This window comes from Ambystoma mexicanum, chromosome 8 (genome assembly GCF_040938575.1).
Source record: "Ambystoma mexicanum isolate Mex_15411 chromosome 8, UKY_AmexF1_1, whole genome shotgun sequence".
NCBI lineage: Eukaryota > Metazoa > Chordata > Amphibia > Caudata > Ambystomatidae > Ambystoma > Ambystoma mexicanum.
The window spans coordinates 18,336,307-18,348,784 of NC_090929.1; the positions used below are offsets into that span (position 1 = coordinate 18,336,307).

Consider the following 12,478-nt stretch of genomic DNA (forward strand, 5'->3'; position numbering starts at 1 on the left):
TAAAAAAGATGGGCTTTGGGGAAATAAATGTGAGCAGAATAAGGGCCAATTATGTTAATCCTTCTCACCGGATACTGATAAATGGGAAGCTAACGTATACGATCAGGGTAACGAGAGTGACAAGACAGGGCTTTCCGCTCTTCCCCATGTTGTACGCCATCCTTTTAGAACCCCTATTAGCTATGATTAGGGCATCTCAGGATATAGCAGGCATTCCTTTTGGAGGGCAAACCCACAAAGTTACGGCCTTTACAGATGACATGCTGCGCACGCTCACAAAGCCAGAGACTTCCGTCAGGGCCCTGGAGCGAGAATTGGGCTTATTTAGACTGGTCGCAGGGTTAAAGAGAAACGCGAACAAGTCTGAAACCCTGAACTTAACACTACCGACAGAGGCAGAATGGGAGTTGGAAAATTAATTCCAATACAGCTGGGAGCCCAGGGTATTTTCTGTTTGGCAGTGGCGCCCTATTTCAGTGAAAAACTACCTTTCTCCAGCACAGGAGCGGGGAGATTTTCACTTAAGTAGGGCGCCGCCAAGACGCCAGCCCGTGCTGGTGTGGCGGCAGCACCATATTGAAGTGAAAAGTATCCCGCTCCAGCATGGGAGCGGGTGCTGTTCACTTTCAGAAGGGCGCCACGCCAGCTCGGGAAAGTCTTTGAAAGGCTGCCTCGTGCTGGCACGGCTGTAGCGCCCTATTAAATTAAAAACTCCCTGCTCCCGTGCTAGAGCGCCCGGCCCCAGCACGAGAGCTGGAAGCTTTTCATTTAAACTGAGCGGCCCGTTGTAACAGAAAACCTGCTCCCCATGATGGTACAGCAGCAGCATCCAACAGGGGGAGGAGATGGGCACCGGAAGAGGGTGCCGCTGCTGCACAAGCAAGGACGAGTCTATTATTTTACAAAAGGTGGCACGGCCATGCCAGCACAAAGGAGGTTTTTTTTAAGACTCCTCCATGCTTGTGTGGTGGAGGCTATGGTGCTCTATGTAAATCATATTTGTTTTATGCAATGGGCGACTGCCCAGTTCACCATGCCTAAGGCTGCCACTTCTCATAAGCCAGATGAAAGAGAGAAACATAGAGAGAGAGAGAGAGAGAGAGAGAGAGAGAGAGAGAGAGAGAGAGATATCATGTGCAGAAGAGGTGGCAGGGAGGGGTCCTGGGGCAGAGGGATGTCTTGTGGAGGCCTCGTGTGCCAAGAGTGAAGGGAAAGATATGTGCCCTGTGCAGGAGAGGTAGTGGTAAGTTCATGTGCTAGAAGAGTGGGTAGGGAGCGGTATGATGTGCAACAGAAATCTGGCATTTCATCAAGTGCCAGCACCATAGGCAGTGTGAGTTATCATGCAGCAGAACAGACTGGGGACCATAATGTCTGTAGGATAGTAGGCTTAGCTGGTCTCACTGTAGCAGTGCTTTGGTCTTGCGTGAAGGGTCGTCTGGGCGGAAGTTCTTGTACTCGTCCACCTCCTTCTCTATGGACAGCAGCTGGCTCTGTAGCTTGTTTCGCAGGCCGGGCAGGGTGTCTCGGATGTGATTGGTCAATTGCTGCAGAAAAAAACACAGAAGAGGTCAGAGAGTTGGATGTGATGGCATATGACAAGCCTAATAGGTGGATGAAAGTATTCGATTTATTGCATGAGAAAGTGAGAAGCTCCAAAGTGGATGACTAATCGTGGTTAACTAGAGCTCTAGTGAAACCAGGAGCGAATGAAATGTTAAAGCGACTAGGGTTTTAGTGTACCTGGAACACCAGAGGTCATAAACATCTATTCAGAAATCCTTGGGCCACTGCCAAGTTGAGAAATTACAAGATAATAGCTCTCCAGGAGACATTTCTTTTGCAAGACCTTAGTTGGGATGGCTTTTTAATAACTGCCCAACTAAACGTATTGCTGGTAGGCGTAGATGTGGCTTGTTGCGGTTAAATCTTCTTGTGGTTGATCTCCGCTAGGAATGTTTTGGAAAGTACAATGTTTTGCAGGGAATATCTTAGCTGAATATTCTGTGGTCACATTTGCAGGACTTAACATCATGGATGCTCCGCAACGCTTTGTATCAGTTTTTGGAACGACTAAAACAAACTATTATATAGATTATGCTCTCTAATGATGGCTTACAGGTAATGAGATTTTAATCATCATGCAAGAAGCATGACTTTAATGTTTTGCTGTTGTGATGTTTTATGTGATGGTTGTTTTTGGGACTTTTAGGGATTAATCACTTTTATATAAATTAATGTGATTGATGACTTTTTTCCATCTTTGTGAGATTTTAAACCATAAACCAATGACACAATAAATAAATAAATACATTTATCATACCAGGCTTGCTATGAGAGGTGGCATACAGAGCCTGCTGCGGGAGATAAGCTGCCTGCTATGAGATTTGACACACAAAGCCTTCCCTGCACTGGGGCATACACCGCCTGCTATGATCTGTGCCACACAAAGCCTGCTCTATGGACACAGTGCCTGCTATGAGATGTGACACACAAAGACTTCCGCGCTCAGGCTGATACACTGCCTGCTATGAGTTGTGACACAAAGCCTTTCCTGCTCTGGGGGAGATACACTGGATGTTATGTGATGTGCCACACAAAGCCTGTTCTAGGGACATACTGCATGCTATAGGATGTGACACTCAAAGACTAATGCTTTGGGTATACGCTCCTTGCTTTGAGCTATGACACAAAGCCTGCTCTGGGGGGCTGTTGTGACTGCGAGACAATGATACATGTCACTCAAAAACATACTGTGAGGGGTCAGAAATGTGAGGCGGACTACTTTGTAAAGTTTTCTTAACAAATGCATTTTATAATATTCAAAAGTTGGATGGACGCATCACTGTCGCTAGCCTGACAAGGATTTCCCTGTCTAAAATAAAGGAAAGGAAACACTAACAAAGGATACCTGTCCTTCACACTTATACATACAACAAATAAACAAGGAAATGCATGGTTGAATTCACGATATCACCACAGTCCCTCTTCACAACCTGGGTGAATTCAGCTTCCCCAAGTTCAAATGTGATTCTGTGCCACAGTTCCACGAAAGGACACAAGGAAATCCTGGTTTCAACAAAATTTCCAATATCGTCTTATGCCACTTTCACTTGTCAGCAGAAAGTTTCAACACAAAAAGTATAAGGCTTCTCTTCCTCCTTGAGCAAATTCTTAGTTCATCAATAGCAACAATAATTGTCTTGGTCAGGAGGATTTGCCACAACAAATGAGCTACAAAGAAAAACAATTCCTTTGCAACAGCTTTGCTCAGCTTTTCGTTTAGCAATGCAAGCACCATGAATTGTCTATGTCAAAAACACTAGGCAGCACTTCTTCAACTTCTACCTGGCTTGCTCCAATACCAGTCTTACTTCTCCACAGGTTTGTCATCCGGGTATATTTCCCTGCCGGAACCACGTTTTGGCTCGGGAGGATAGCTCAGGGGCAACCCGCCTATCTTGGAAGCAAGACGAGATGCAGATCAACACAGGTTCGATCCCCGGGTCTGCGCTTAGAAACCACTGGGTATAAAGCGCGTTATAAATAACCAATTACAATTACATCAACAGTGCTTTTGTGGTTTAGAACAACTTACAAGAGGTTCACAACAACTTCATAGTACTCAAAAACTTTCAACTTCAGCACTTGCAACAACTCTTCAGGGAAAACAAGATTCACATTGGTGCTCTTTAATATTCATCTACAAAAAATGCTCCTCTACTTCTGAATATTTCTTCCCCAGAAGGGCAGCCGTTTTGACACTCATTTCCCCACTACACCAGTAACCAATGACTGCCAAGGATAGGGTCTCTTTCTGCTACTCCCTTGGCTTTGGCAATGTGAGTTTATACCAGCTTTCACCAAACCCAGGAGGATAGCACAGGGGCAACACACTCGCCTTAGAAGCAGAGCAACGCAGGATCAATCCCTGAGTCTGCGCTTAGAAACCTATGGGTATTAAGCGCGTTATAAATAATCAATTACAATTACATATGTTGGACAAAATATGACCAGCTTGTGGACCTTTCATTAGCCCCCTTCTGCTGTTGGCAATATTGACTACATTGTGCTTGCTTAGGTTTTAGTCTCTCTTGGCTTGGGCAATGCGTGTAGGTTTTAGCTTTTGCCAATATAGCCCTCTTGGTTTGCTGGGCTTTCCACTAACTCAAACCTTTAACATTACAGTCATTCGCCTTGGTTACAATCTGTTGCTTTTCATTAGTTACAGATTCAAAATCACCTTGGGAATCACGTTCCCTCCTACGCGAGTATCGCCTGTGCTGTTGTTCAATAGTTCGGTTTTCGAAATTGGGCTTGGCACTTCTTTTACTCCTACGTGAGGATTGCTCACTCGCTGAACACCTGTCTGAGCCACGCAAATAGGATGGAGCGCTACAGGGTCACTACAAACCTGTGAACTCACCGGGTAAGACATGAGACTCCATTTCCCTCACCGCTTGCAGGACTTCTCACTCTGTGGCTCCTCGCTTCTCGGCAAACTGCTTCCCTCAGTTCGCCTGTGCCACCTGCGTTTGGAGCCTCTCTTGCTCCTGAGGGCTTCTGAAGCATGCCAGCCACAAGAAACCTCCTCGAGGCCCTAGAGTGCACGCCAGCCACCTGAGATGGCCTCTGGGAAGGAAAAGCTTCCCTTGCTTTTGCTTTCCGCTTCGCAGCCTCTGTAAACTTGGTCTCAAACGGGCAAGCTTCTCTTCTGCATGCTTCCTGGTGTGCAACCTCTTCCTTTCAGACTCAGGAAGGCACAGGCCCTCTCACGACCAGCAGCTGCAATCTTCCAGACATAGGTCCCGGGGTCTTCTCTCTACTCCAGCTTCAGTTTAAGCTGTCTGCATGAGTCACACTGCTGCAACATCTTACTACTACTGCTCTTCTCTTGCTCTCTCTTGGCCTGAACCTGAGGACACTTTTTAAGTCTCCCAGGGTCCCTCAGGTGTGGGTCATTTGAGTTAATCACATGACTACTCCTGCAACATTGCACATTTCAGTCCCTAATGACAAAGTTAGATTTCTGAGCTTAATTTTCACTTTTTAACACAAGTTTATTCCTCAGAATATTCTTTAAAGTAATCTCCTAAGAATTATTTACCAAGCTTGATTCACAAGGGGCAGGCAATTCTTTTAGGCTGATATTATTCAGAAACGTTTGTTCACTGTACGTTTGGGCATCATAGAACTCTTTAGCTTTATAGGTCTCCCGCATTTTTGAAGGGTTTGGATTTCTCCCAAGCCATAGGAGTTTGTGATTGTTTTCACGTCTACTTATATGTACATCTTGTGGAACAGCAGTATGGTTATTACAACACGCCATTACATACTTGGGCATGGTATAGCTATCCTCCCTAGAGGAAGACAAGTACTGTGCCTCATCCCACGGATTCCTCTCCCTCCCCTGGGCCTTTTCTCCTCCCAGGTGATCCTCCGGAGAGCACCACGCCCAAGGACAGGATCAGAAAGTGTCTGGCTTTCCCTGGGCACCTGGGAAGAGACTTTAGGCAGGGAATTAGTGAGGAGTCGGTAGTATTCATCACAATACGGTTTGACACCTCTCTTTCCACAACAGAACGCTCAAGATTAGGTGAGACCAACACTGAAAAGGCCCTATAGGAACCTCTACAACTAATAAGAGACTTGCAATGAAACTGTGTTCCCCTCGAGATCGAACATAAGACCCAAAGACCACTCCAATAAGTAATTGCCCCTCTCTACAAAGAAATGTCCAAAGGATATGTTCAGCAGAAACACGCAACATAATCTTTGAGTCCATAGCCTCCTGGCTGCCCTAAGCAAATAACAAATGTCCAAGGATTGACCAAAGCAAACATTTTTTAAATCCAATTCTTAAAGACCATCCCTAAGCTAATTAAATCAGACAGACAAGTGCTCCTGAGTAGGCTCCTGTAGGAGGTACTCACAGTCTATACTGCTTCCACTACTTCAAGACCTAACCCATGTAATTCCACAGTCTTATCTTCTTATGCCTCTCTAGGGTCGTGCAATATTAATTTATTGGCTTCTCCCCACTCTCAGGTCTTCAGGATTCTCGGGAGGTCTCTCCTAGACAGGGCCCTGCTCAGTTTTCACAATAGTTCCCTACTAGGCCTTGGGTTGCTCAATTTTCACATCAGGGCTAGCCAAGATCCTTGGTTTCTCAGGATTCATGACAGGTCCCTCCTGCACCTCTGGGCTCTCAGGATTGCCAATAGGTCCTCCTGGAAATTGAGACTCTTGAGATTTACGACAGATACCTCCCGGATCTTAACTTCATGATCCACAACAGATCCCTGTGAGGGGACAGAAATGAGAGCCGGAAACAAGGTTGTCATGTTTTCACAAGAAGATATTTATTGAAAGAAAAAGGTTGGGAAAATGCCTCTGTGGTGCTATGCTAAAGAGGAGTTTGCCTGCCTATAAACTAAAAACTAAGGATCCGTCTGTGCCAGGGTGTCAATAACTGAAAAACTATCCTTGTGTCCACAACGTCCTATCCTGACCCTCACACTATCAACAAATGACAATGTGCAAGGACAAATATCTTCTATTGGCCAAAAAGTGTTCACAACTAAAATAAATTTAAGTCAAACAAAAATGTTCTTCAAGGTGGGAGCCTTAGGTTCCAGAGGGTAGATCCCTGCCCCTGGATTCTCAATTGTAAGAAAAATAGTTACTTGTGTAAACAGTTCCTTGATATCTTGTTTGGACTCACAAGATTCCGGTTTAGGTAAATAAGTCTTTAACAGTCTTTTTTTTAATGCAACTTTCTCCACAGTCTGGATAGCAATGTCTTTCTTTAATATCAAACTTTCCAAGGTTCAATAAACTTTCCAGGGTTCCATAAATAAATACCAATCTTTCCTTTACTATTTCTTGGGACTTGCACATTGCTTGGTTTACTCTCCTGCCAGGTTCCTTTCTGCAATGCAAACTCCCTGGTGTTCTCTCTTGCCAGGACTCTTTCTGCAATGCCAACTGCCGGGTGTACTCGCCTGCCAGGTCTTCACTTATGAGTTTTACTTGCCTGGTATACTCCCCTGCCAGGACTTTTATATTTGTATCAATTGCTTGCTGTCTTGCTTGTCAGGATTTCTCATATATATTCCATTTGCATGGTGTATTTGGGTTACCCAGACTTTTCATGTGCTTCTCTGTTTCATCAATATTGTAGGTATGGCCTGCGGGATGACATATATGCCCGTAGTAAGGTTTTTTAAGGTTTTGCCCCACATTTCAGGTATTCACAGTTCATTGGGGTTTGCCTATCTGCCCTTTGGTGTTCAAGTAAGTCTTTCATCATATTCACAAAGTAACACGTGGTCGCCGGAACATCCCAGGATGCCCACTAGCTTTGGGCAGACTCACCAGCTTTCTCCAGTGTCTCAGGTCGGGTTCATTCTTCTGTGGCGTGCTGCTGTCACCCACTTTCCAATCTGGAGGCTGGACACATTCTTCCGGCCTCCCTCGCGGCTCTGCGATTGTACGTCTGCTTCCCTTTGGGATCCGAAATGGAGAACGCCAGCCTTTTGCTTAGTGCCCAGGACCTTCCTCATGGCTCCCAGCGTCTCATCGCACTTTAGTATCTGCTTCAGCGTCTCTCTCGTGGCGGCCTCTTCTGCCCTGCTACACCAGTACATACTGTTTGTGAGCCCTTGAACAGGAGCCAACGTCGTCTCCTTCACAGCCTCACTGTATAGTGTGCATGTGAGGTTTAAATGACCCGCGGACAAGTACTTTAGAAAAACAAATAGACACCTTATTGTGGTTCAAGTTCTTGGACATGGTTCAAACGCCTGCATCTTCCTCATCTCTTTACTTGGAGAAGTTCCTAGATGTTGTTAAACACATGGGGCCTCATCATGAGCTGGGCGGTTGCCCTTAAATGCAGTGGTAACGCCATTACCGCTCCATTTAAGGGTCCGCCCAAACATGATTCTGGCAGCATTTACCCCCAGCTCCGAGCTGGAAAATGCCAATTTTCAGACGCAATTAGCGCAGCGCTATTAGCGTGCGCTTATTGCGCCGAAAATGCCCCATTGGGTCCAAATGACCCAATGGGGAATACCCATTACCACCCAACCCTTGATCCGGCGCTAATAACGCCAGACTGGGTGGCGGTAAATGTGATGCTGGAAGTGCACTGGAGGGACAGGGCCTCCATATCCTTTACTGCTTTATCATGTATGTTCTGTCTTGTTTTTCGCACAGGAGTTCATGTGGGACTCCTGGCGGTGTGGCTCTTCCTCTTTTTGGTCGTGGTGAACAGACCTTTGGGATACCCTTATGGCATCACTGGGTAGGGGTACAACCCTGTACTCCTAGTGTATGTTTCTGGGCACCTGTGTGTGGCCCACAAAGCAGGGTATGGGCTGGTGGCAGCTCCATGCTGAATTTGACAGGTGCTCTGAGTATCCTCTATTTTCGGATACCCAGGCCCTGCCATTGGAATCAGTTGATTCCTGACAGGAAACAAGATGGCCCCTGTGGCCTCTTGTTTTCTATCGCCTGTTACCATGTTTTCCCCAAGTCCAGGGAACCCGGACTCTGTCCCTTCCCCCTGACTGGCTTTTGGGTGGAAGTTCCATATATGGTGTTGTGGGGAAGTCCAAACCAGACTGGCTGGAGCCTTCCCAATGACTGTATGTTGTGGGTACGCCTGTGGGGTGGGACCTGGGTGAATGGAATGTGTGACGAATACGCATTTCATTTTGTGGGTGTCTAGTATCTGGTGGTTGACACAATAACTGAGACAGCTCTGCCCGACACTGGTATTAATCTAGTGTGGAGTGCTGAATGGCAGAGTGCTTGACCGAATCAACATTCCGTGTTGTGTGTGCCTGGATGGAGAAGAATGGCCTGAATGCACTGTGAGCCTGATTGGCTGCCTGACTGCCTGAATGCCCTTCTGAGTGATTGGCTGCCTGAGTGTGACCCAGCAGAGTGAATGGGAGATCAATAGTATATCTGGGGGCCTCTCACTGATGGAAATCATTCAGAAGCTGAAGTTGATACTTGATGCTTAACCTTGAAGCCTGCTGGAAGAAGAAGAATTGCTGCTGCTGTCCGTCGCTTATCTAGAAGCTGCGTGACTGTCAAGGAACTGATCCAAGAGAGGACCTGGCTAGGAGACCTCTTCCCGAGCTACGAGGGACCATCGTGCACCAGCTGATCTTTGCGAAAGCTCTGTGGACGTCAGACCCTCGAAAGGCTGCCGCCCGGAGACGGGGACTGCCGCGGAATCACAAAGTGAAGCGCCTGGACATTGAAGTCCATCACCGTCGAAGACCGCCGTCGTTGACCAGAGCCGCAGTGCTCCTTTGCCTAAGACATTTGATCCAAGCACTCCCTTGCTCATCATCATCGACCACTTTCATCCTGCCGGAGAAAGTCAAGGCCGCCGACGACCGAAGAGAATCCGCCGGTGGGTTTCCCGCCACCCGAAGACCGCAGAGATGCCAACGAGCAACACAAGTAACAAAGCTTCTGCCGCAACGACAGTGTTCACCCTTTTCTTCACCGAATCTCGAGGACCCGTGGCTCCTGCCTTAAAGGGAGTGCACTCAAGAAGGGCCTGTCGACGACTCACTGAAGAACTCTATGAAACCAGGTACTTTGGGGTTGTGGAATCTTTTAGAAGGACTCAAGACTATATTGAGCATAATTGGACTGGGCTTGTCAAATACGCTTTATTTACAGGTTGCCCAGGTGGGGGGATCCTCGCAAAGAACTGTGCATAGGTAGACGGGGGACTGTTCTGCCATTGCTTGATTTAAACTTGCTTTCTTTCTGTGTCTATTGTTGATTCACCTTATAATTTGATTAGTATGCCATTTTTTAACTATTAGCAGTTGGTGCATTTCAAAGGAATCGATAGTTAAGAGTGGTACCACGTAGACCTGTATATATTTGCCATTTTAGTATTGCCAGAGTACAAAGTGTGTTATTGTGATTGTTTACATAACGTGAACCTTATTTATATAAAGACTGTGTTTTCACTAACATAGGAACCAGCCGCATAACCTACAGAGACCTTAAGCCTTGATTGCTCGACCATAGCTACCGCATAGAGAATCTTGGCTGGGGTGCACTGTGCCTTTACTCTGCCAGATAGAGAGCAGAAGTACAGATACCCCCCTCCGGTGCTTTACAGTAATGCTATTAGAGCGGGCGGTATTACCGACCAACTCGTGATGAGACCCATGGTATTTAAATAGTTCTGCTTTCTGGTTTCACAATAAGGAACCCTAGAAGGAAAAGGTGTTATGTTTGAGCACTGTGAGTTAATGTCATAGTTGTGTGTTTGGCCATAAAAATAAGAAGAAGAGGGTTCACTTCTCCCACCAGTAGGAACACGTATCTGACAGTATGCCATGAGGGTCTGGGTCATCAGAGGGTCTTCCTCATGGAAGGGGTCTTGGATATAAGGAGGTCTACTTCATGGGATAGAGGGAGATACTGCGCATCGTCCAATTAAGTCATTACATCTCCCCAGCAGCTGTATCCACCCATGTGATCCTCCCTCATGAAACCGCCTCCAAGGTCAGGATCAGGCAGCGGCTGCCTTCCCCTGGCCACATGTAAGGAGGTCTCCGCTAGGGAATCCGTGATGACTCCACTGGATTCATCAAATCCCTCTTGGACCTTGGCTTCACCATGTATGGCAGGTCTCTACTGGACCTTGACTTCACGATCCATGACCGCACCTTGAAACACTTGTGTATAGGTGCGTTATAAATGCCTTATCATATCATATCATGACCGGTCCCTCCTGGCCCTTAGGTTCAGGATCCATGACACGTTCCTCTTGGGCCTTGGCATCATGATCCACATCAGATCCCTCCTGAACCTTGGCATCAGGTTTCACGACAGATCCCTCCTGAATCTTGGCTACAGGATTTATGACAGGTCACTCCTGGAGCTTGGCTTCAATGGGTATTTCTCTCCAGCTCATTCAGGGACATTTTCAGGCAGCCAATATTCTCTGGCCCTCTGCCATGGTCCTACGCCCTATTCTTGGAGTCACTGGTGGAAAACCTTTGGCTTAGATTTTCCAATTCCAATAAAGGACTTTATAGGGGATATTCAAACTTTCTGCTCAACCTTCTTCTTTGAGGGCTTGGCAGCTATCCACATTTTCTTCCAGACTCCACGGGCTTACATTGCCTTCATCGGGGCAGCAGTCCATCTAATCTCCTCTATCCACCAGCCGCCCCTTGTATCAAGACAGCATTAGCAGGTATGTATGCTTCCTCTGGGTTGACAAGCCTGAATTAATTTCCCCAGGGGTCTGTCATCCAGGTGGCCACGCTACGGCCATCGCTATTGGATCCAGTTCCTGGGGGTGGACCAGTGAGGGAGGATCACCTAAATAGGGGGTCCTCAAGAAGTGGAAGTGGGACACAGACAAGTGAGATGTGGTATCCCCTTTCTTATGACACCTTTTCCCCAACCTTCCACGTGGGATACACAAACACTATACCTCCCTTTTCCAACGCGAACACATTCGCATATTACAAAGGACGACGGACTAACACTCGAGCCATTTACCTGACATGTCCCATCACCAGGGTCAGGCAAAGTTAGGCAATTGAACAGAACCGCACACACCTGACGGCCCTTTCCCTTCCCCACAGGGATAAAAGGTGGAGCACAAGGGCACAATACGAGCAAGGCAGACTGCATTACGTGAGAGCTAACTCAGCACAGCAGTTTAAGAGGAGGAGAAAGACAGCACATACTGAGAGGGTGACAAGGATAGAAGCAACATTTCCCTTTCGAACCAAGGCCAGTGAAACCTCTGCAGAAGGAATTCTAAGGCCGCAAACAATAGCCAGCGTGTGTTGCAGCAGATGTCAACGGTACACGAGACCCTCCTCTGCTGATAACCAACCCGGGGAGAGACGCTTGTCTCTGTGGTATCAACCATGACTCCAAAGAGAAAGAAAGCCAAGCTGTTCATCACAGCCGGTGAGTCGAGGGGATAGTCGATAAGAAACCAAACTGTGTTGAAGGAAAAGTAGCAAACGGCTAATTGAACTGTGAAAGCATGAAGAGCGATTGATGCAAAAAGGGAAGACCAGCAACAGAGTTGTCCAGCACCATGTGGGTGCTCACTCAGGAATCTCTGGGCGATTAACCGATTGTTGAAACTACCATAACCAGAAGGCCTTGGGAAAGGCCAGAAGGGGGTCAAAGTGGTCATACAGCGGTCTTGTAAAATCCTCTGTACAGTCGAAAGTCTTTCACCGACATATGATTGTGAAGCTAAGGGAAATGAATCCTGCATCATAAGAGTTGAATGAGAAAGGCACTATTGACAAGATTGGCCAGAGTGAACATGAAAGAAGGATGCTGATAAAAAGGGGGCAAAGTTTAAAGTCCCGAAATACAGTGTGTTGACAAGAGTAAACCCGGCCGAGGGATGTCCACATTGAACTGTTCAAAAGGATATTAAGATTTGTGAATA

The 12,478-nt window shown here is 46.8% G+C and overlaps 1 protein-coding gene across 10 annotated transcripts in view; it reads right to left on the reverse strand.

Moving 5' to 3' along the window:
- DNM1 (dynamin 1) overlaps window positions 1-12,478 on the reverse strand; it is a 1,028,058-nt gene that overhangs the window by 638,470 nt on the left and 377,110 nt on the right. For all 10 annotated transcript variants that reach the window (XM_069609157.1, XM_069609159.1, XM_069609155.1 and 7 more), the window contains exon 7: window positions 1,405-1,547. In XM_069609157.1, the coding sequence (XP_069465258.1) occupies window positions 1,405-1,547 (143 nt within the window). The remainder of the gene's footprint in view (window positions 1-1,404; window positions 1,548-12,478) is intronic.